General features: G+C 29.5%; 2 protein-coding genes across 2 annotated transcripts; one reads left to right on the top strand and one right to left on the bottom strand.

Moving 5' to 3' along the window:
- Positions 1-13,094: 13,094 nt before the first annotated feature.
- Positions 13,095-17,574, top strand: LOC105118310 (polynucleotide 3'-phosphatase ZDP). Its single transcript, XM_011016235.1, has 12 exons — positions 13,095-13,517; positions 13,641-13,679; positions 14,139-14,186; positions 14,288-14,347; positions 14,569-14,640; positions 14,784-14,840; positions 15,171-15,247; positions 15,527-15,608; positions 15,743-15,859; positions 16,551-16,669; positions 16,880-16,949; positions 17,163-17,574. Exons 1-12 carry the CDS (start codon positions 13,182-13,184, stop codon positions 17,208-17,210), a joined length of 1,125 nt encoding a protein of 374 aa, XP_011014537.1. The 5' UTR covers positions 13,095-13,181; the 3' UTR covers positions 17,211-17,574.
- Positions 17,575-21,571: 3,997 nt separating this feature from the next.
- Positions 21,572-23,662, bottom strand: LOC105118311 (uncharacterized). Its single transcript, XM_011016236.1, is given in 1 exon segment — positions 21,572-23,662. A coding segment is annotated over 1 exon segment (1,743 nt). The 5' UTR covers positions 23,620-23,662; the 3' UTR covers positions 21,572-21,876.
- Positions 23,663-24,693: the final 1,031 nt, after the last annotated feature.

Raw genomic sequence — 24,693 nt, 5'->3', positions numbered from 1 at the left:
AAAAAATAACTAAACTGGAAAAAAAAATTGAAAAAAAACCCGAAACCGAACTGAAACCGGGTCAAACCGACTGGTTTCGGTTCGGTTCGGTTCGGTTTTTTAGGGGAAAAACCGGTTCAAACTGGTTTGGCTCGGTTTTCTCGGTTTTGGCTCGGTTTTTCCGGTTTGGCTCGGTCTTGGCTCAGTTTTTTTTCCGGTTTCAGTTCGGTTCGGTTTGGTTTTTTGGTTATAAAACCGAAACCGAACCGAACTGGCTAGTTTTTCCAAAATTTTAATCTGTTTAATCGGTTGTTTTTTTCGGTTCGGTTTTTTCGGTTTTTTTTTTCGGTTTTCTCGGTTTAATCAGTTTTTCGGTGTTTTTGAACACCTCTAGTATGATGTAATAATTTGTCTTGTGACAACATATCTTAATTGATAAACCATTTATGCATTGGATGCCATCACTTGATCTGGCAAACACAATAATTATAATTAGATGATGATTTTTGTCCATTTTATTGGTAAATACATGATCCTTATCATTCAAATATAAAAGATTTTATTACCATCAAATCTCATGCATCATGGCTAAGTTTCTCAAAAATCTAAAAAAATAAAAAACAAATATTTTTACATGTTTTAATGTTTATTTTAGCATTTTTACAAAAGATAAAGAAAAGGTAATTGTCATGTATATTTTAGGGTTTTATAATAAATTTATAAAATTCATTGAGATTTTGCCTAAATTAAAAGGCCAATTAGGTTGACATTTCAAACCTTTAAAAAACTAATCATTGTTCTCTCGTAAATCATGTTAAAAAATATATTTTGCTACTTACTATTGGTATTTTTGATAAATAGACTCAGTATAGGCTATTCCCTTGAATATTAGTAGGTGCAATACGTCCTACTAATTTTTCAAATAATAAAAATTTTAGTTTAATATTCACCAATAACAAAATCATGAGTATTAAATTTTTTAGTATAACATTCTCCAATAAAAAAATCAAGAATATTAAAAAAAAGGTCTAATATTCATGAAGTATATATAAGTGTGAATTGAGAGCATTAAGTCTTCATTTAATAAATTTTGAGTGAAACACAAATGCAATAGGATAGATGAACCTCATTGAGACACCTTTCATAGACCTTTCTTATTATTTAGGTTTGGTCCAATAAACTTAATATAAGCTCATAAATAAACTCACTAACATAATTCAATTGATAATTAGTGATAGATTATGATCAGGAATGACTAACCTTAGTATTGTCAATTCACCGAGTGTTATCTAAAGGTAACAATTTGGAATGATAAAAATAAACCAGATTTTAAAATTATTAGGTTCAAAGCAAAAATCAGGGTTTAAATTATCATAGTAAACTCATTATTATCCTATAAATAGACCACTAATAGATAAGACACAACAAACTATTAGGATTAAAATATAAGATAAACAATGCAAACTACCTTAAGTAAGATGTTTTATAATAATAATATATTTTCTTTACTATAATCAATCTCTTACTATGACTATCTATTAACCAGTTATGATTTTCTAATGACTATAATACTAAGTGGCGACTCATCTTTCCATTTTTGCTATACTTTCTTAATATAAAATAAGATTTTGCTTTTATGGGCTCGTCATAATGTCAAGTGTGAAAATATTATTAAAAACAAATATAAAACAATCCATATTAGGTTTATTGCCTTAGAATAATTTCTTCCAATCTTTTAACATAATTAGTTGGGGTTTCTAGTTACCATTATCGTATGTGTGTGGCGTCGTAGCGATCATTCTCCCTAAAAAAATTATAGAAATAGATAGATATATAGTCTATTTTGGAAAATATGGAAAGACAAGGAATTCTTGTCTCTTATCCCTAAAATATGGATTAAGAGTCGTTACTTAGTATTTTGGTCACCAGGAACCCTAACTGATCTCATAGATGGGGTACAAAGATTGGTTGCGTAAAAAGAAGGCATTAACACCCTAGTTATGCTCTGCCTAAGATAAACTGTATTGTTTTAATATATGATAAAATCTAAAGTTTGGTTATGGTTTCTAATTATGGACATGTCTAAAATTCAAGAAAAGTCCTTCATAATAAGGAGATCCTTATCTTATCCTGTAAAAACATAATTGTTCTACGTTGTTAATGAAACAATACCTTTTTAATATCGAGAATAAAAATGTATTCCCTGATACATTTTACGTCTAAATTTGTATTCCCTAATACTAAAACAAAATAAAATAAAATTTTTGTTGTTTTTGAAAGTTTGACCAATATTTTCTTGACTTTAATAAACTGGTTATTAAAGTTAAAATGTATGTTAAAATATTTTTTTTGTGTATGAAAAACACAATATGATTTTTTACTTTGAGACACTTGGTCGTATACACAAAAATATTTGTTCTTTTTTCATTTTTATATTTTTGGAAGTTTTGACAAAAAAAACCAGGTATTTTCATATCAAAATTATATTTTTACAACATAAAAAATAATACCCAATATTAATCAAAATGGCATAAAAACTACGTAAAAAATTTAAAAATTCTAAAAAAAATATTTTTGAATTTTTCTCTTTTTTTTTAAAAAAAAAGGGTCTAGACCTAACCCGCCTTTTTTGGGCTGCGTCGGGCTGATGTCTTAGCCCAAACCCATATAGGCTGGTGATGTAATCATATTATTTGATAGTTTCACCCATATTTACCTAATTTTTTGTCCATATTTTCTATGCGAAATGCCTTGATATTCTTTATTTTATGTTTTGAAGGCACTTTTAGATGAAAAATGCAAAGATGAGTAAATTGAAGGTAATTGGCATATTTGACATTTAGTCAGTGTTTTGTGCAGAGCGTGAGTTATAGAGATCGAAATGAAGTGATTCCATTGGAACTAAAAAGTTGACATGCATATCTTTCTGGAAATGTAATGTAAGAAAAATAAAAAGAGAAAGATCATGGAAATCATATTCTTCAAAGTCAAATCTCGCATTCTGCCACTGTTGACCTTTGTCCATTCAAAATTCAATATCTAGAGGTATAGAATTCCAATTGATGTAAACTCAATTTTTTTGGATTCCTGACTCAAAGGTATGTAAACTCGCCAAATGTCAGCAAAAAATGATGTGAGATGAGAGAGATATGATTTTTCAAAGATGACAGTTGAATTCTGCCAACAATCAGGTTTTGTGAAGAAATGAGTCCAAATTACATTCCAAAGCTTCTAAACAGTCATCCATGTTTTTATATCAGCAATTTAGCTCCTCTAAGTCAGAGCTTGAAGATTTCATACAAGACTATTTCTCCTTTTTATGGAAATTAGTTATTGAAGTACTTAAATATAAACTGTCAACTTAAGAGAGGACTACTTTGTAAAATAGGAACTAGGGTTTCTTAGCATATATAAAGAAAGAAAGAGAGGAGAGAAAAGGGGCAGCGGCCAGAAGTTAAGAAACACAAATTCAAATCATCATAAATCAAAACCCCCCCTAAATTGCATAACATATAAGCATAAGAAATCTAAACAAAATCTTCCTCATGAGATCAACCTCTTGCTTGCTCTGTACTATCTTGTGTGTTTTAAGTTAAGGTAATTAATTTATGCGACCGCTACATCGTAATAGCTGGTTACTGTGCATCAGCACAATAAACAACTCACGCTGTATTTTGCAGTAGAACGTGAATTATTCACATTCTGCATGCAAAATGCAGGTAGGGGTTACAGAATGGGGAAGTGGACAGGGTAATAGGGGGTTACTAATTAGTACTTAAAAGTGTATTTTTATCAAGGTTTTGTATCAGTATTATGCTCTTGAAGTATCAATAACTTCTTAACTAAAGCATATTTTATAATAACAAGTCTGATACTATAAGATACCTTTAATTTATGGTAAATATTCATTTTAAATACAGGTCTATTATATAAATCAAATGATTGATTGATGAGTTCAACTACTAAAATTAAGAAGACAAAGAGAGGGTGAAGTTTAGAAAATAGATGTTGATTTAGTCAAAACTGGAACACTATTCAGTCATTGAGGCATATCTGGAGCTATAGATCTTGGATTTCAATTTGGTTTATATGACTAGAAAGCTAAGACATATGCCTAAAATATTCATGAGAATGCAAGACTCAATTCTGCTGTTTGGAAGCTCAAATATTAGCAATAATAGAGAAGTCAAAATCTATCTTGTAACTTAAACACTGTTTAGTGTTCAACTTATATCTCAAGTTCTATAAGTCCAAATGACCTTAATTTTTTTTATTGGAAAGCTGAGATAATTTCCAAGAACTTCCATGAATTAACTCCATTCAAATTCTAATATTAGCAATGATGTTTTGTTCAGACAAAAAGATAAGGATTGTCACTTAGTTAAGATGTGGTCCCCCACTTAACAATTAGTTAATAAATCAATAGTTTTTAATTTTAGCCTATAAAAGGAGACATGTGCCATGCATTTAGGCATCTTGGTTTCCAGATCAAGATCATGTTCTTGCTCTCTCTTCATTGTAATGCTTAAGTTTCGCTTATATGAATCTTTTGTTTATGCTTCTTATTTCATTTCCTTTACTTAGTTAACTTTTTCTCTATTGTAATGCTTAAGTTTCGCTTATATGAATCTTTTGTTTATGCTTCTTATTTCATTTCCTTTTTTCATTTCCTTTCCTTTACTTAGTTAACTTTTATCTTATTTATGTTCTTATTTTGTTTATTTATTTTTCTTTCTTTCATTATGTCTAGCTAAGTTTATTATGTCAAGGTGAAAAGGTTACACTAATGGTGTAAGAATAAGTATAGTGTAAACTCAATATGGACTTTAATGTTTGATACTAATATGTTTTGTATTTGTTATCTTCTTCACTTTTAATACTTGCTAAATGCTTAGTCTAGATTTGTTTTGTATAACACTGGTACAACAAATACTTGGCACTTTCATAGCCCAACTGTATGGTATAACCGATATTTGTGGTATGAAAGGAACTTGATTTGTTGTTAAAATAATTTATAATCATAAATAACTAACAATATTTACAAGTATTATTATTATTCGAATAAGATAACTAATGTAATCATGTTATAATTTATAATCCGATTAGAACATCTTTTATGTGTGGTTTTCAAGTGAATAATAAAAAGAGTTTATATTATATTTATTTGAATATTATTAATGGATCCTTTAACATTGATAATTATTTTATTCTTGTTTAATCCTTTCATTAATATTATATCTCAAAGTCGTTATCGTCGTCGTTATCATTTATAATTTATACAGTTAACCTCTATATGGTTCAACTCAGGTCTTACTGAGTTATTTATTATTTCAGCACTCCTACACTTGGAAAAAAATATTTAATCTTTTGGTCATGTTAGTTGCATGTAGTGGTGTCGAGGCGGTGCTGCTGGTGGTAGCAAGAGGCACAGTAGTCGACGGTGCTTCTCTTCCATATGCAGAGGCGAGAGCCTTTATTTTTTTTCTTATTCTGCTCGACAAGATGTTGTTAGTGGCAGGGGGGGGGGAGTTAGTGGCAGTGGAGAGGAAGCGCAATGGTGGCGATGCTGGAGCTAAAGGCCATCGTTCTTCCCCTTTGCCTCTTTCTGTTTTTTCCTTTCTTCTCTCTCTTTTTTGTTTTTCATTCTCTTTTCTCCTTCTTCCTCTTCTTTTCTTTCTTTTGGTCTTTTCCCCTTTTTCTCTTCTTCCCCCTTCTCTTCTCTCTTTTTTTTTTCTCCTTTCTCTCTACCCTCTCTGTTTTCTTCATCTATCCTATATTTATAGACAAAAACAGGGGAGATATATGGATGAGGCCGCCACTATACTGCCACCCATCCAACATGTGGAGAGTGGTTAGTGTCTTTTTCAGAAGGAGTTGGTGTCTTTTTGAAGAGAGAGATAGAGGTGAGAGAGGAAGAAATAATCTTCTTCTTCCCCTACTTCGTGCGTCCAGGAAAAGAAGAAGAATCATAGTGCTATTTAAAATGACACCATTTCGGTCCCTCTTTTTTATGAACGGTGCATGAAATGGCATCGTTTAGGGCAAAATACATCGTTTCATTTAAATGAAAATGACGTTAAACTTATGTCAAAGTACAAATCAGTTTTTAATTTGTGATTTGTTCAATCGAGTCCTCAACTACACATTTTGATTTTAAAAATCAAATCAATTGTATCCCTGCCAAATTCAATCTTTAGATCTAAAGTTGACAGCGCTTTTCAAATTGGTCCTTGGTCTCGAATTAGTGCAATTCAACTCTCAATTCAGCAATAAATTTTTAATTTCTTCAATTGGACCCCTGATTCGATTTTAATTACAACCTTCTATTTACGCACCTTTCCAGTTTGGTCATTGGTTTTAAATTTCTTTAGTTAGGTCTCTAATTGGCCATCAAACTTCAATATATATGCAATTAAACTCTTGATTTGACCAAATTAACTCTCAAAAATTATAATTTGACCTCAGAATTTTAATTTTTTCCATTTAAAACTCAAATTAACTCTAAAATTTGTTTTCTTGCAATCAAATCTTCCATAAATTCAATTAAACTTTTAATAAAATTTAATTAAATCCATAAACATCTGATTTTGAACTTTTCTTCATTACATTGCATTTTCTTTATCAACAAGGCTCTCATTAGTCAATAAGATACTCTCAAATTTTAATCTTTGTATTTTTTAATCTCCTCAACTATTTTTAGGGCGCTCTAGCATTTTTTTTTCACTGTTATATTTTTTGGTTTAGATTTTTTTATTTTTCTTTTCTTTTCAATTTTTTTTCTTTTTGTGAGGGGACCTAAAAGTAGGTTATGACAATCATAAAACTAGGTGGTGACTATTCTTTCTTACTTTACCCATATCAATTCTAATCAACTCATCAAGATTGCAATAATAGCTATGTTTGCAAAAGCCAACAAAAATGGTGATAGGAGTGGAGGGAGTATAATAATGTGGTCATTCAATGGTTGTAAGTAAGGTAGTTAATATAATTATGACTATCTAAATTACAAATGTTGATAGTGGTAACATAACAATAGTAAGGTGTTAATAATGGTGATGAGAAAACTATTCTAGCTGTGATTGTCTCAAAAAAAGATATTGATAATTATTTTTTACATGTATTTAAAATGTGTCATTTTTTTTTTGCATGATCTTTTAATTCTAAATATTTAATTATTTTGTATTGTGCTATAAAAAAAATTAAAGGTCCTCAATAATATGATTAATTTATAAATATAAGAAAAGAAAAATTATAGCAAGACATGGTAATACTCTTTAAAGAATATGAATAAAGAGAAATTTACCATGTCAACTCTCAAAAAATTATGAAATGAAAAATACTTGGTGGATATAAAAACATATAAGATAAATATAAATATAAAGTGAAATGTTAGAAATGAAGGAAAAAATAAGATAATTTTTTCTTTGTTGCTCTCATAGGATAGAGTGTTTAAATGAATGTATAAATGGAATATTAAAAGCATAATATTATGCCAAAGACATTACATTTTATCATATTTTGTTTCATAATTTGGTTGGTCTACATTCAATTTCTATTTATAATTATATATTTTGATTATTCAAAATAATCTAATTATTAATCTATAAAAAAACATGTATGAAGTCAAATGTTAAAAGAATCATGAGTTTAACATTTAATTTAATGAAAAACACAAATAACTTAATGTTTAACATCCTTGTAATCGAGGGGCATTCAACAAGTTTATAAAATAAAAACTATTAAGGATATAGTGAAGGTTCACTAGATGAGTATATGTTTTTATGGTTCAAGCAACTTTTTAAAGTGCTTTTCAAATAAGTTTTTATCTAAAATAATTAATGTCTTTTTATTTTTTTAATTATCTTGATGTATTGATATTAAAAATTAAAAAAATATGAAAAAAACATTATTTTAAAGCATTTTTAATTGAAAAACATTTTCACAAAAGCACTATGCACCTCATTACCAAACACACATAACAAGTTTTAATTCTAAAATAGCTCAGTTGATGCTCGATGAGGGCCTCACAATGCAAGGGAAATATTTTGTCGCTCGATTGTTAGTCAGTTTGAAAAAATTAAAAGTCTAAAATAGCTTAAGATGGGGTGGGGGTGAATTTAAGGCTAAATTGAAATTTATAACTTTATGAAAAACATTACCTTAAATTTTGGCAACAACAACACACAAGTAATCAACGTACAAATACAATAAGATAGATAATGAGAGAATGACAAATCATTTTTATAGTGGTTTTGACAACCATTTACTCCACTTATTGAAACTATGTTCACGTATTCACTGTTAATAAATGGTTTTTTTAGTAGATGAGACTTACTAAATATACTAATATTTTTTTAGGATTAATATTAAAAAAAAACCCTTACATAATCTTATTTCAAGGCTCAAGATTAAACTTTTTACAATATTTTTCTAGGATCAAAATCTAAACCTCTCAATTGGCTTACAACCAAAGATTATCCAACTGATTTAAGTGCCATTTATATTTTCATAATATATAAAACTCTCATAAAAGTTATCACATTTCATAAAAGAATATTATAAAGGATTAAACTCAATTCTTTATAGAAATGTGATTTAGCTCAAGATGTGAAAGAGGAATTTGATGCAATTTATGGTTTAAAATTTTAGGATAACAGAATGAGGAGTAAAATCTTTTAAAATATTAAATCATATAAGATTGTAAAATGATTAGAGAGTATAAGAGTATTTTCATCAAGTCAAATAATGATATTTATAGGAGAAATTTAGGCTTTTCATTGTGTTCTTTTTATTTGTTATAAATGGCTAAAACACCATTTTTCAGAGAAAAATTATAAGTTTTCCACCTTTATTGAGAATAGTTAAATAATACAAGAACACATGTAAAAAATTCACTTCACTATAAATCTTTGCTTTTAATAAAAAGTGAATTGAGTGATAATACCAAAATATATGATTAACATGATTTTTATAGTTATTTATCACTATATAATTTTTGGTAATAAAAATAAATTGGATGATGAATTTTGGCAATGTAGATATTTTTGAAAGAAAATTATTTTATAATGCAAAATTAAATTTTATAAAAACTTGATTACATTAAAACATGTTTAGGCATCTTCAAGTTCATTATACTTTAAATGATGTGTATAGATTCCTACAATATTAAGATATTTGACATATATATTAAATCCATTAATTGTTGTAATCATAATAAATAAATAAATTATAAAAGTTTAAAGATCTCTTGGCAAAAATATCATTCAATTTTATTGTTCAGTAAGAATTGGAGCTTTGGAAATTAATATCGAAGCTTAGACAAATATTGAATCTTTTTTGTTTACTGAGACCATAGATTAATTTACAAGTTCAATGAATGGATTTGTTTTTAACACTTAACTTCTTCTTTTTTGTTTTTTTATCCTTTCACATTAATTTTATTTGAGATTTAACTTGATAGTTTATTTTTGTGTCTAGGTATGGGATTCTTACAATGACGAGGAAAGATTTTAGTGCTTGGTTAATACTCGGTTTTTAGAACGAAACAAATTAAAACATTTAAGTGTTAATAAACCAAATTTAAAATTAAAACAAATATAGTCACTATAATAAACGAAGCATGACAAATTGGCTTGTATATGCACATCACGTGTCAATTGGTGGGAGGTTTTTAGGAGCTTTAAGATGTGTTTGTTTAGGCGATAGCTTTAGCTTTACCTTTTAAAGCAAATCGCGTAAACTAAGTGTCTAGTAACATAAAAAAAGCAGTTTTTTATTTGATGGGCCCCATAATTTTTTTCATCAAACCGGGGTTTTGCAAAAGTAGCTAGGAGCTGCTTCTCTCCATCTGCTTCTCATAATTTACCTGGGCACTGCTCATAATAGTGCCCATGCCAAGTGAATTGTATTCACTTGCAATGCAAGAAACATTCACTTGGTACTATTCACGTGAACAGTGTTAGGTGAATTTTTTTGCATTATTCATATGAGCAGAATTCATTGAACCACGTCTGACTCGATAAAAAAAAATTAATTGTTTTAAAATTATGTTTTACTGAAAAAATTAATTTTTAATATTATTTAATAACACTACATAAATTAAAAAAACATCGTATGATGACGTAGCATTTGTGGGATTTGATTGTAATTTTAATTTTATTTTTGATGATATTTTACCTGATTTTGTTGCACGCTTAAAAAACCATGGAACCTATAGTCCTTATCGGATGAATTTTGTACGTAATGGAATTATAAATAGTTTAATAAAATAATAAATAATATTTTATATAAAGTATTATTTATTTCATGATGTAATAGGAGTAATTAATTCTACAATATTTAAATTTAAAACCATCAATATTAATATATATTTTTTTAAATTATTTTATAACCTCAATTTCAAAAGTATTTTTAACCAAATACATTAAACAACTTTTTCTTCAACCTCAATTTCAACCACAGTTTTAACTAAATATCTATTTTTTTCAAACTAATTTCAATTAAAAATACTTTTTATAAAATAATTTTTTTTAAACCACAACTACAATAAATACCGTAATACCAAACATACTCTTAAACACTAATAAAATGTCAATATAAGGCTAAATGACAACTTTCACACGGCAATGTTAGAAATGCTATGCTGGGCTTTTCTAGGCGGTTGGTCATCTGCTGGAAGATTCATGCTAATGGGTTCCAATAGAATCTTTTTTTTTCCTCCTCTCTTACAGAATAATGTTTATTTATAAAAATAAAAGGAATTCTGTTAATTATTTATTGTATTAAATTTAATTTTTATTCTTTTAATTTTTTTATTTTGTTTTGAATTTTTTTTCAATTTCATCTTTTAATAGTATTTTATTTAATTTTTATATCAAATATTGTCCTTATTCTTTTTATTACTATTTTTTATTTCTTAATTAATTAATTTATTTAATTTCATACATCAATATTTTATTTAATTTTTATATTAAATTTGATATTTATTTTTTAATTATTTTATTGAATTTATTTTTTTAATTTCATATATCAATATTTACTTTATTTTTATATTAAATTTAATTTTTTATTTAATTTCATCTTTTAATATTTTATTGATTTAAATTCTAATTTTTATTTTTGGGGGATTTTTTTTATTCTTTTTAACTCGCTAGCTAGGCCTTTACATTATTTTTCACATTATTATATATACATTTAAATAGTGTGTGGGGGAATCATTGTAGATAATAACAATCATCTATAGTGCATTCTTTTTCTTTTTTATTTTTTTTGTATGTCTTCATTTTTTTTCCAACTTTTCCTTTTTTTTTTTTCAAGTTTCCTTTGCTTTTTTTTTTTTTGCATTTATTTTTTTAAATTATTTTTTTATTTTTATTTTAAAATATTGAGCTAGTTAAAAATTTTGCTTTATAATTTTTTTCCTTTAAAATACTGTAGATTGCTGCGGTGTTTTTTCATAAATTTTTTCTTTTTTCTTTTTTTATTTTTCAAAATTATATTTGTCGATTTTTTTTATATTGAGCTAGTTAAAAATTTTATTTTGTAATTTTTTTAAAAATACTGTGGATTGTTATAGTGTTTTTCTACAGAGTTTTTTTTTGTTTTCTTATGTTTTTTCTAAAATTGTCTTTGTCAATTTTATTTTTTAAATATTAAGCTTGTTAAGAATTGCAATTACAAGTAAAAACAAGTTTTTCCTCACGAAACACTATGGAATGATATAGTTTTTCCTTATGTGGTATTTTTTCAATTTCTTTTGTGTTTTTATTTTTTTGTAATATTTTTTTTAAAATTATCTTCATCGATTTTTTTCATATTGAGTTTTTTAGAATTTAATTTTATAATAAAGCTTAATCATGTGGGGAAAGCATTGTAGCTTTCCTCACAAAACATTGGAAATTACTACAATATCTCTTCACATGGTTTTTTTCTTATAATTTTTTTCAAATTATCTTTGTCAATTTTATTTTTTTAATGTTGAGTTGGTTGAGAATTACAATTACAAGTCATTATAAATAAGGTTAAATTATATGGGGAAGCACTGTAGCTTTCATCATAAAACACTGTAAAATGCTATAGTATTTCCAACATGAATTTTTTCCCCTTTTTTTGGTTTTTTAATTTTTTTCTCAAATTGTTTTTGTTTATTTTTTTAATATAGAGCTAATTAAGAATTTTTTTTATAATTTTTTTAAACAATATGAATTATTGCAGTGTTTTCCCATATGATTTTTTTATAATTTTTTTCCAATTTTTTTTTTGTTTTTTAAATATTGAGTTGATTATGTTTTCCCATATGATTTTTTTATAATTTTTTTCAATTTTGGTTTTTTTAATATTGAGTTGGTTAAGAATTATAATTACAATAAAGTTAAATCATATGAGGAAAATGCTGTAGTTTTTCTTATAAAATACTGTGAATTACAAATATTTCTCTAAATAGGTTTTTATTTTATTTTATTCGAGAAAACACTGTAATTTTCCTCACAAAACATTGTTAATTGCTACAATGTTTTTTCTCATAGGTTTTTTTCCTTCCAAAATTATCTTTGTTGGTTTTTTTTTTTAATATTAAGTTGGTAGAGAATTTAGTTTTGTAATTTTTTTTATTTTTTATTAATAGAAAAACTAAATCATGTGATGAAAGTATTGTATTTTTCCTTATAAAACATTATAAATTGCTACAAATTATTTTTTTCAGTCTCTTAATTTTTTTATCACTAATATAATTTTTTTTCTATTATAAAATATTTGCTCTATTATATTTTAAATTTTTATTATTTATTTAACACTAATTTATAATTATAATACTATTATATATATATTTATTTTATAAACATGCGGTATCGCCTGTGGTAGCGCTAAGAGATGTCGAGGGTGTTTGGGAGTGCTTTTCAAAAGTGTTTTCAAAAACATTTGAAATTATTTTATTTTATTTTTATTTGAAATTATTTTATTTTTAATATTTTTAAATTATTTTAATATACTTATCTTAAAAATAATTTTTAAAAAATAAAAAAAATATTATTAATATATTTTTTTAATAAAAAACACTTTAAAAACAACTATAACGCACGCCATCTCTTTAGTTCTATAATATAATACGATAAGTAGCTCGCTCTCTCGGTTCCTGTAAACTGGCGGGAAGAAAATGAGGCATAGCCCGTTGGCTAAGCGACTTCCGATAAGGACCGAACTTTTCTATGCTCGCCCATTATTGTACAGCTCTCACCCCCAACAGCAAAAACTCTTGTCTTTTCTTTTTCAGAATTACAAAACACTATAGTCTTTGTTCCACTCTCCAAAACCCCAAAAGAGCAATGCCTCCTACTTCGAAAGCCATAATCATCGCCGAGTACGCGAAATCGAACAGGTCATCGTGCAAGAGATGCTCGAAAGCAATATCTGCTAAGGCCCTCAGGTTGGGTTTGGTCAGTGGAGACTCAAGAGGGTTTGATATGACCAAATGGCATCACTTGGGTTGCTTCTCTGACAAGATTGAATCTACCGAGCACATTGGAGGGTTTGATTCTCTCCAGGTAGTTTTTTGGTTTTAGGGTTTCTGTGGGGGTGTTGGGGATTTTTATGTTGTTTGGTTTTAATTATAAAAAATTACGGGTTAATGGCAAGGGAGAATTTAACCGTTTGATCGTGTTTTGCAGAGTTGTGATCAGGAAGCCCTGAAGAAATTGACGGAACAGGTATTAATTAATATTTATTGATGCTCTTCCTTATGAACACGAACAGCAGTTGATGTTTTTGGGTTTTCGTCATGGCAACTGGTTGTATTCTAATTGGGCAGTTATGATGATTATGGAGTATTAGCTAGGGTTTGTTATGACATTAATGGTGATTTTGTTGTAATTGTCATGGTTATGAGTTTTGCTGTGTTTCTCTGGTTCAGCCTGAGAGATTTAAGACGAAAATTCCATTTTGTTATTGTTTAATATTCTTTTTTTAGAAAAGACGAAGGTATATGTGGTCTTGGCTGGATGAATTTACAATGCGCATATAAAAATTGCCAAAGGATTTGTGTTCTTAGCGTGCTGTTTTTTGTTTATATTTTGGGACGAATGTGTGGTGGGATTACAGGTTGGACTCTAGAGGGTTATTCTTTAAGCATCTATCTATTCTAATTAACACATATTCCAACATTACAGGTTTCAAATGGAGATCAAGATGTTGAAATAAGCCGGAAAAGTTCCAAGGTATCAAGGGCATATGGATATCTTAAAAACTCAGCTATGTATATGTTTGTACTCCTCCGCTTACATCTGTTTTGCTGATATTTTTTCATAACCTGATTCAGAGAACAGATGAAGATGCGGAAGAAAGTGAACTGGAGAAAATAAATACGAAGAAAACTAAGGTAGATTATCTTGTTATTGTTTTCTCATCTCTAAATTTATGTTTCTTTGATTTTAATTGTCAAGTTCTCAATTGAAAGGTTGTCTTGTGATGTTCTGAGTATTTAATTTATAAAGTCCTTAATTTGTTGGCATATTCCAATGGCGGTTTACTTTTCTTGATACAACTTTTCATTTTCAATTGGACATCTATTTATTTTATTCTGAACATCATTGCTTCTAGTTGTCAGTAGCTAATGAGGAAGCCAGCCTGGACATAGCCTTTTCACTCTCCGATGTTAGGGACAATTATAAGGTCAGATATATTCTGAATGCATATTGTCCTATTTTTTCCGACTTCATTTTCATATATCAACTTTCTTTTGTTTGTTTATATGCCTTTCCCATGTTTGGAAAAACTGTGTTTCTTACTTGTTTTATGATGTCCTTTTGATTCAGGATGCTACATTATTACCTAAATGGAAGGCATTTCAGACAATTATATTTCTTGAACGGGTGAGCTGTTGGACTTATTGTTGGGCAATGCTGCTAAGACACACCCATGTCCAGCCACACCACACACCCTTGCAGATTAACTGAATTTCCATTTATCTTATGGTTCAAAGCATGGCCCAAGGAAAGAGAACTAAAAAGAAAATTTGCCTCTGTTTTTGTTTGATTTCCTTCACCATCTTGAATTGAAAGGTGTAGAGTTCTTATATATATGCATGAGTAAAGTAAGACTAAGCCTTTCTTAGTAATGTTCAGATGCAATGTGCCATTTCTTTTTGTGCTCGCAAACCATTGTTGGTGTGCACGTGAAAACTTAACTTCAGCATTTTGCAGGATGATGGTCTCCGTGATTCAAGTAAAATTGCTGCATTTGATTTTGATGGCTGTCTTGCAAAAACATCTGTCAAGAGGTATACACCCCCTTTTTAAGTTATCCATTGAACAGTTTTTGCTATTGCAGATTTCTATGAAGGTGTATTTTATTGGGTTTCTCCTTTTGCTCCATGTGATTAATTGCTTCCACTATCTGTTTTAGTGACCAGACACATGGGCAGAGTTTTCAACTTGGAATCTTTAACCCTTTATTTCTTTGAGTGGCTGTCTCCAAGTCATATGTTGAATTTCCGTTGCATTATATGGATCAAATTGAGAATCTAATGGATTGCCTCATAATGCTTCTTTGATTTCAGAGTAGGTGCAGATGCTTGGTCCATCATGTTCCCCTCAATACCAGACAAGCTGCTGAGCTTATATAATGAGGGCTTCAAGCTGGTCTGTCTGTTTTCTTGCAAAGGCTTTGTGTCTTAAAATTTGATTTAAAAAAGTATTTTTCCAGCTTCTTCTCACCAGATTTTGTTCCTGTTAATTTGTTTATGCTGTTAAAATGTCATTTATGCCATGTTTAGGTTATATTCACAAATGAATCCAATATTGATCGCTGGAAGAACAAAAGGCAGGTAGCTGTGGACTCAAAAATTGGACGCCTAAACAACTTCATCAAGCATGTCAAGGTTCCAATCCAGGTTGTTCATTCTGCTGATTTGTTTTATTATTTTTGTTCGTTTGATAGAATCTCTGTTGACATATATTATCCTTATGAAACCCAGGACCTTGTGTCCTTGAGATGACTGCACATGTTTGGGTACATGACATTAAGATATGAATTTCGCAAAGATTTTGTAGAATTCCAACTCCTGGAAGATCAGCCTGTACATTCATTCATCTTTTTGTCATGTGATCCAATAGCTGAAAATTCATCTTTTTTTTTTTTTTGGTTCAGAGAGGTTTGAGAGAAAAATAAGTATTAAAGCGAAGATTTTCAACCATATCTACACAAAGGCACACCAGTATTTTCAAATGCTTTTAGTCTCCCTGGAAGTTATTGATAGCTTCAACTTCCCTGACCTTTTTCTGATATTATCTCAAAAGATTCAAAGTTGTTTGGCTTCGCATCAATTCTGAATTGTTAGTTTATTGACAAGGTGCCTCTGAAATTTCAACTAGCTGGTTAACATCCTCTTGCCCATGAAGATCTTTATCATTGGCTATGTTTTTTGGTCATGACTGATGGTTTTGACTAGTCTATTGTATGGAAACACGGTGTTCATCTGTATTCTACCACAGCCCTCACATCACCCGTAGTCCCTTGTCATCTGACATAGTGTATGGATCTGACACAGATAGTAGTGCATTTGGTGTAATGTTTGCATGCAGGTTTTTATAGCTTGTGGGTATGATGGTAAAGTAGAAGATCCGTTCCGCAAACCCAAACCTGGAATGTGGCAGATTATGGAGAAACACTTTAACTCTGGCATTCCCATTGATATGGATCAGTTATTTTCCTCTTCCCTTAATTTCTTCACTTCTTTATTTAGGGCCTGTTGGCTTTATAAGATATCTCTCTCAACAATTGAAGGACATTTTAAGACTGTAGTATCACTACTCCCATCAACAATCTTATGTAGTTGTGGAATTATAGAATGTGACTAATTTATGAACCAGAATGGTGGTTTGATATTGCTTCTCATTTTGTGCATTCGTAGATCCTTTTATGTTGGTGATGCAGCAGGGAGACCCAATGATCATAGCGATGCTGACTTAAAATTTGCAAAGGTATAGTTAGATTTATCAGTTATGCATGCATTGTGATCATTCACAGAAGATCATTTATCCTTATTTCCTGAATAAATTATCCTTTATTTGTCTGTACTGTTTGTGTTTCAATTTATAAGTTGCTGGATTAGTAATGACAATTGGTTTTGCTTAATGTTGAAAATTGGTTCAATGATTTGCTCAAGAGTTGAATGAGGTTTGTTTTGGATGCAGGTTATTGGATTGAAATTCCATGTCCCAGAGGACTACTTTGGTGTTTAAGAATTCGTGGTTAGTGACAGTGGTTCTTGATTTATGACTAGCAAGGAAAGATCCAGATCAAAGTTGTAATTAGCGTCGCCAATGATCTTACATCTCTTTTTTGTACTAGAAGCTGCTGATATGCTTTGGATTGATTCATGCCAAGTCTCTCTCCGTCTGCATCCCCAGGCTTCTTTCTATTGTAGTTATTAAGAAGTTTGTAACAGAACTTGCAAAACTAAACGTTGTTAGCTAACTCTGTTTTGAATTCGGATAGTTGAGCTGATTTTGTGACCACTACTAGATAGGTGGATTGCGGTGGCCCGTGCAAGCCGTGGACTGGTTTAAATTCTTCCTCATGTTAAAAAGATATATATTGAGGTAACACTAACGAAGAAGGAAAATTGAAGACCTTGGATGTTGACTTGATTGGATAACAAGTTTGGTTAATTTAATAATATAATTAAAAAATATTGATGGTAAATAAAACAAATTTTTTTGGGTAATAATTAATAATAAAAAATCAGTTATTAAAATATTATATTCTAGAGAAAAGACAGAAACTTCTTGGAGATTCATTATTGTTCTGTTGTGGATGTTGTTTTACCACAAGTAAAAATCATCAAGATAATTATTAATACCATTGTGAAATATTATATAATTACATTAAAGAGATTGCACGTGTTAAAAGTAATAGTTTATATTTATATTTAATTAATTAATTTAATTAAAAAATTATTTAAAAAAATTAATTTTAATAATGAATGACAAATGAAAAAACTCATTAACCCAGTTATTTTTAAAGTTAGTGAAAAAATCATATGAAAAGAAAATAAAAAATAGTATATAAAATAAGCAAACTCGAATGAATCTTTTAAATCTAGGTTACCCATGAAATTTTAGACTTGAGCTCAGTCAATAAATTAAATTTCTTAAATTTCTAACCAATTTAATGTAAAAAGATGAAATAAAAAATTTAATTTCAAAACTTGACAAAGTAAAAAAATAGAAATAAAAAAAACAATGATCAAATTTATTAGGAAAAAAATGAAAGGAGGAAGAAATCATTAAAAAAAATTATTTTAAAAATTATCTCAAATAAAACAAAAAACAATAAAAAAATAAGGACTAAGTCTGATAAATTAAAAAATCAAAGGATGAAATCAGAAAAAAAATCTATTTTTATAAATTATTTTAAATAAGACAAGTAGTAATAAAAAGAATAAAGATTAAATTTGAAGAAAAATAAATTGAACGGCTATTTTAAAACTTGAAGGATTAGGCATGAAAATTAAGAAGGAAAGAGAAGAAAAAAAAAAGTCTGCGAACACAAAACGGAGGTTTATTGGCTACAAGCATTGCCTAAGATGGCAAGAACACCAAGAGGTGACATGATCAAAAGTTGACGTCTTTTTCCAAGTGTAGGAGTGTCAAAGTAATAAATAACCCGATAAAACTCGAGTCGAACCACAGGAAGGTTAATTATATAAATTATAAATAATAATAATAATAATAATAATAAGATGATGATTTTGAGATGTACGATTAATATGAGGATTAAATAATTATAAAAACATATGTCATGGTTAGAGAATCTACTAATAGTATTTCAAATAAATATAGTATAAACTCTTTTTATTATTCAACTGGAAAACACACATAAAGAATGTTCTAATCGGATAGTTCATTATAAAATTTTAACATGATCATATTAATTATCTTATTAAGCAACACCAAACTTTTAAATATTGTCAGGAATTTATGATGTTAACTTATATTAATAACAAATTAAGTTTCTTTTATAGCATAAGTGTAGGTTATACTATATGATTAGTTATGAAAGTGCTAAGCATTTATTATACCAAGTGTTATACAACACAAATCTAAATTAACTATTTAACAAGTAAGGTATTAAGAATTAGTAAGATAAAAAGATAAGACATGTTAATATTAAACTTTCTTGGATATAAAAATTGAAGTTCATGTTAAGTTTATATTATATCTATTTTAACACTATTAGTGAAACCTTTTCACCTTAACATAATAAACTTAGATAAACATAATGAAAACAATAAATATATATAAATAAAATAAAAACATAATTATATAAATATAGTAAAAGAAATGAAAAGTATAAACAAGAGATTAATGAAAGCAAAACTTAAGCATTACAAAAATTTAAAAAAAAAAGAGAGTAAGAACATGATCTTGATCTGAAAATCAAGATGCCTAACTGCATGGCAAATGCCTCCTTTTATTGGCTAAAATTTAAAACTATTGATTTTTTGAATAATTATTGAGTGGGTGGCTACATCTTGACTTGGTGATAATCTTTATCTTCTTGTTTGATCACAATATTATTGCTAACATCATAATTTGAATAGATTGTCCTCATGAAAGTACTAGGAAATTGTCTTAACTTTCCAACAAAAAAATAAAATGAGGTCATTTGAACTTGTAGAACTTGAGATATGGATTGAACACTAACAATGTCTAGGCTGCAAGATAAATTCAGACTTCTTTGTTGTTGATATAATTTGCACTTGAAAATGACATTTTTAAATCTTGGACTCCGCATGAAAGTTTTATACATATGTCTTAACTTTTTATCCATATAGAATAGACTTGAATTCAAGTTCTACAGCTACATTTATAATCCAATGACTGAATAGTGTTTTATTTTGGATTGAAGCAACATCTCTTTTCTAAACGTGGCTTTTTCCTTATCTTCTAAATTTCAGATGTTAAACTCATCAATCAATCCTTTCATTTATATGATAAGCCTGCATTTAAGATGAACATTTACTGTAAATTAAAGGTATCTTATAGTATTAGACTTAATATTATAAAACATGCATTATTTAAAAATTTATTAATACTTCAAGTGCAAAATAATGATATAAATACTAATCAAGAGGATTCAAATGTTATTGTGAAAACCTATTTTTGTCTACTGGGAGACACTATACAAGCTACCCGAATGACAAGAAAACAATCCACATGTTGATGCATATAATATATTTATCTATCATTTTTTTTAAATAATATTTTTTACTTGTTCAATTAACCGATTCCTCCTAAGTCAACCTGATTATATATATATATACAACATAATGAAAATACAAATAGCACTTGAACTCCATTTTACTAATTTTTTTAAAAATATATAATTCAATCATTTTATTGTATTTAAAAAAAAAAAAGATAAAAAAACTCGTGGATGTTAGTTTAATTATTTTTGCTTTTAAGGAATTAAATAATTTTCCTTTATTAAAAAAAGTACAAGAAGATTAAATTATCCCTGATTAATATAATAATGATCAATGAATTCTTATAAAAAAAATTACTCTTAATGTCTAGTTTATTGTTTTTATATGGGAAAAGAGGAAGAATCATTACATTATAATAATTTATAATATTTTAAGTTTGTGTATATAATAAAACACTGAGATTTTTTAATTTTTTTTCTAATATTCTCCTTCAGCCATAAAACCTATGTCCTTGTTTTTTATTAAACTCCTAGTTACCCACAAAGTCTTTTAAAAGACTTTAAAAAAAATTATTTTGATATATTTTAAATAAAAATTTAATTTAAAAAATATTTTGTACCATAATCTTAAACAATCTCAAACGCTTCCTAAAATCAGGTTAGTTTAACATCAACAAAAACAATGTTTGAAATATAATTATAGATGAGATCTTTTACAAAAAGCAACATGAGGTATTTAGCTGACCAAATGATTTTTTCCATTTGCAAACAGCAGAAGCTACGGCAATATAAAATGGTAGCAAGTATGCAAGACATCTCCTTTCCCATGCCAAACGCGATTATTATAGCTCGGTTGATGGTCATCTTGCTGAGGTTTCAGTTTTTTGTTTTTTATTTTTTTTCTTTAATTCATCAACTTAACCTATGAACCTCTGGAAGTTCATTCATTTCTTTTGAGTTCTTAGATTTGTGTCCTTGAAATTGTCCAGATCAGCCTAACCGACGCAGATGAGTTTGTTGATGTCCAACTTGCCTAAAGTGCAAGTGGTCAGTAGACGGTTTAATAATTTGCAGATTTTTGCTTAATACTCACCCAACTTATTGATAAAAAAGAAAGGGAGAATAACGAGCCTTGCAAAATCGTGGAAGCAGCAGCATTTTTTATCCTGTTCGACTTTTCACAGAACCTGATAATCTGACTTGGTGATATTGAATTAGCGACCACAAATCCTAAGCACCCTGTTCCTTCGTCTGGGGTTTTGCTTTATGCATCAAGCTCAATGACAATCATCCCATACCTCTGCTGCTACCGAGCCTCTCTGCCTGCCTCATCAAGATCCATTTCATCTTTCTTCTATCCTGAAAACTATTAACACATAATTTAGGGAGAAGCTTTCAAGGAAAATCTGTTTGAAGTGCCATGGACTAGAAATACAATGCTCTCATACTTTATTTTGCAGTGTAATTTCACAGTAATCACAGCACACATCATGCGGTGATCCATACACCATTTAGTAAATTGAGTCTAACATTCTCTACTCTGAACAAAATCAGACCGAAATTGTACGATTAGTTTTACATGCTCACAGCACTTAACAAAGACTCGGGCAATGTGCAGTTGGGTTTGGCAAAGAGATTTCACAATTGCTCACAGAAGAGGATCAATTCCAAAAAACAACAATCCGCAGATCCAGAAGTTCAATCCTTCCCACCGATATCACCGTCCAAGATTGCATGCCTTGTCAAAACAATCTCCTTGACTAGATTCCTATATCTAAAAGGTCTCACTGCTGCTCTCAGAAACAAACCCGGAGGTATTTTAGCCTTCTTGATCCTCCTTCCCCATCTACCAATCCCCACAATCTTCCATTCTTTTGGACTGACTTTAGCTCGAACACCTCTCAATGCAGTTTCATCTCCATCTGCTTCACTCTTCCCCTTCCCTTCCCCTTGCACCATGGCCTTAAACTGCTTCTTATATATCTCATCAGTTCTATCTACACTCCATTTCACAAGATTCTCCATCTCTTCAGAACTACTCAATGCCTTCTTAAACTTCTTCTCCCAATACTGCTCGTTCTCTTCTTCTTCTTCATCTTCATCTTCTTGTTCACTTGTTGATTCATCATCATCATCATCTTGATCAACTCCACCTCCTTCCATGTCCAGAACCACGTCATCTTGATCATCACCATCATCCTCAATCCACTCAGTGTACTCAGTTTCATTCTTACCATACTCCTCATCGTCATCTGGTGCATCACAACCCAACTCAATTTCCTCCAACTTTGCCTTCCACTCCTTCGTATACGGATGCAACAACTGCACCGGATGATTCCTCATCAAGAACCCCAAACACTCTGATTTCCTCTCATCACTCATCTTCTCATACGCATTCACCACATCATCCACAAACGCCTTCTGACTCACCTTCACAATCTTACACAACCCTTCATAATACGTACACAACTGCATGCTCCCATCCTCATTCTCCAACTCAAACAAAAAATCCCTTTCTGTTTTCGGATCCAAAAACGGCATCAAGCCCCTAAAAAAATCATCTTGAGGCTCAAACCTACACTGAAAAACTGGCCTCTTAACATAAATAATATCCGGCCTAAACCAAGCAGCACACCGTGTTATCAACTTCCTTGCTTGATTCCCTAACCTCCCCATCAAATTCCACTTATCCAACCGCTGTTTCCCGGCTTCCACCACAACTTCACTCACCAGTGTCCACTGCTCCCATGGCATTTCATTTAACCTCCATTTCGGATGTCTAACAAAAACCCAAAAATGCCGAAACCCAACTTCTTTATTCATTTGTTTCAACCTCTCTCCAAAATCAACAGCCATTTCATGTTGCTCAATTTTATCCCACTCTGCATCATCTTTCACTTGACTATATAATGTCACACACTCATCAGTAATCCCTCCTAGCACTGGTTCACCAACAACCACACCTCGCCATGACTAAGGCCCGTACTCTCCATATCGGTACCAATCATACGGGTGTTTTAAATTTGGGTCATCTTTGTCCATGAACCGAGCCATGTAATCGTACCCGAGACCAATTTGGTTCAATTGGTCCTCTGTCAAGTTGTCTGGGTGGTTTTTGTTGGAGTTTTTCAGCCGGAAGTAAGGGGATTCCTCTATATTTACCTTTCTAATGCGTGCCTTCCGCTTCGGTCTGCGGTAACCTCCGGTTCGACCAGGAGATGGAGCGCCCGGTTCCTTCTTGCTTCGGCCGGCGAAGGAGCGGGTGTCTCGGCGGAGAGAGGCATCTTGGCGCCATAATTGAGGGGTTTGGCTGGGAAATGAGAGTGTGGTGGAGAGGAATTGGGGTTTAAGGGTTAGGCTTAGGGTTTTGGGGTGGGGAGGAAGAGGTGAGAAATTAGGGTTTAGGGTTTTTGAGAAGGAAAGGTCCTGATGTAGCAACATTTGGAGATTTTCGGATTGAGTGAAGGAGATAGTAAGATCCTGGATAATTATAATTCAATTTATGACGTCGCTCTCTTTATTTCTTATTTCTTTTTCTAAATTCATGGCCAACGTCATCCTTTCTTCGTCAAACCTGCTAAACATAAAATTAATAAATTAATGTAGCGTTTAATATATTGTTTGATTAGCAATATACTATTTAATTACTCTCTCGGGATAAAAACATAAAAATAAAAGTAAATAAATAAAAATAAAATTATATTTGGTAAGTAGTGTACAAATTAAAATAATTATTTCTATATCTTATTTAATTATGATTGATAAGACATAATAAAATATAAAAAAATTTACTTTGCTTTTAATATATATTACTATAAAACTTCTCTATTTTAAAAAATAATTAAATATTTTTTTATTTTAGGTTATATTTAGAGTTGAGATTAATAATATTATAATAACGTTAGTTATAAAATCAAAATTAACTGGCAAGTTGACTTGAAACTAGGTCAATCTAGAGTCTAAACTACTTTGAATTTAAAAAAAGAAAAATAAAAAATTGATTCAATCACTTAATAAAAAATCGGGTTGACTTGTTATAAAACATAAGTCAAAAATTCGTTGAGTTTTTTTCAAAAAAAATTAGATCAATTAGGTTGATCCTTTTACTCGTGACTGAATCTTGTCTCATGTTGACTCCCGAGTCGGTTTTTAAGACTATGATAATAAGCATTATTATTTATATGTTAACATGAGATAACCCTCCCATGACCTATGATCCAGGGCTTGCCTAAGTAAACCTCCAAGTTGAATTTAAAAACTATGATAATAACAACTTTTATTTTTATATTAACCTGAGCTAACCTTCTCGATTTGTGACATGGGACTTGTTGCAGTTTAACCTTTGAATCAGATTTTTAAACTATAATAATAATTTTTTATATTTTTATGTTGACTCTCCCAACACGTGACTTGGATCGACCATCAAGTTGAGTTTTAAAATTATAATAATAACCATTTATATCCTTACATTTCTTAGTTGAATAATTTTGAAATTATGGGTTTTTTACAAGGATA

This window comes from Populus euphratica, unplaced genomic scaffold (assembly GCF_000495115.2).
Source record: "Populus euphratica unplaced genomic scaffold, PopEup_1.0 scaffold1874.1, whole genome shotgun sequence".
Lineage (NCBI taxonomy): Eukaryota > Viridiplantae > Streptophyta > Magnoliopsida > Malpighiales > Salicaceae > Populus > Populus euphratica.
This window is presented reverse-complemented; position numbering and strand designations above follow the sequence as displayed.

What these genes read in the sequence shown, in the direction of transcription:
- LOC105118310 (XM_011016235.1), top strand. Translation starts at nt 13,182, where the DNA reads ATGCTCGCCCATTATTGTACAGCTCTCACCCCCAACAGCAAAAACTCT. An exon ending in GAGGGTTTGATTCTCTCCAG is followed by an intron (nt 13,518 to 13,640) that starts GTAGTTTTTTGG and finishes CGTGTTTTGCAG; the next exon opens with AGTTGTGATCAGGAAGCCCT. An exon ending in CTGACTTAAAATTTGCAAAG is followed by an intron (nt 16,950 to 17,162) that starts GTATAGTTAGAT and finishes TTTTGGATGCAG; the next exon opens with GTTATTGGATTGAAATTCCA.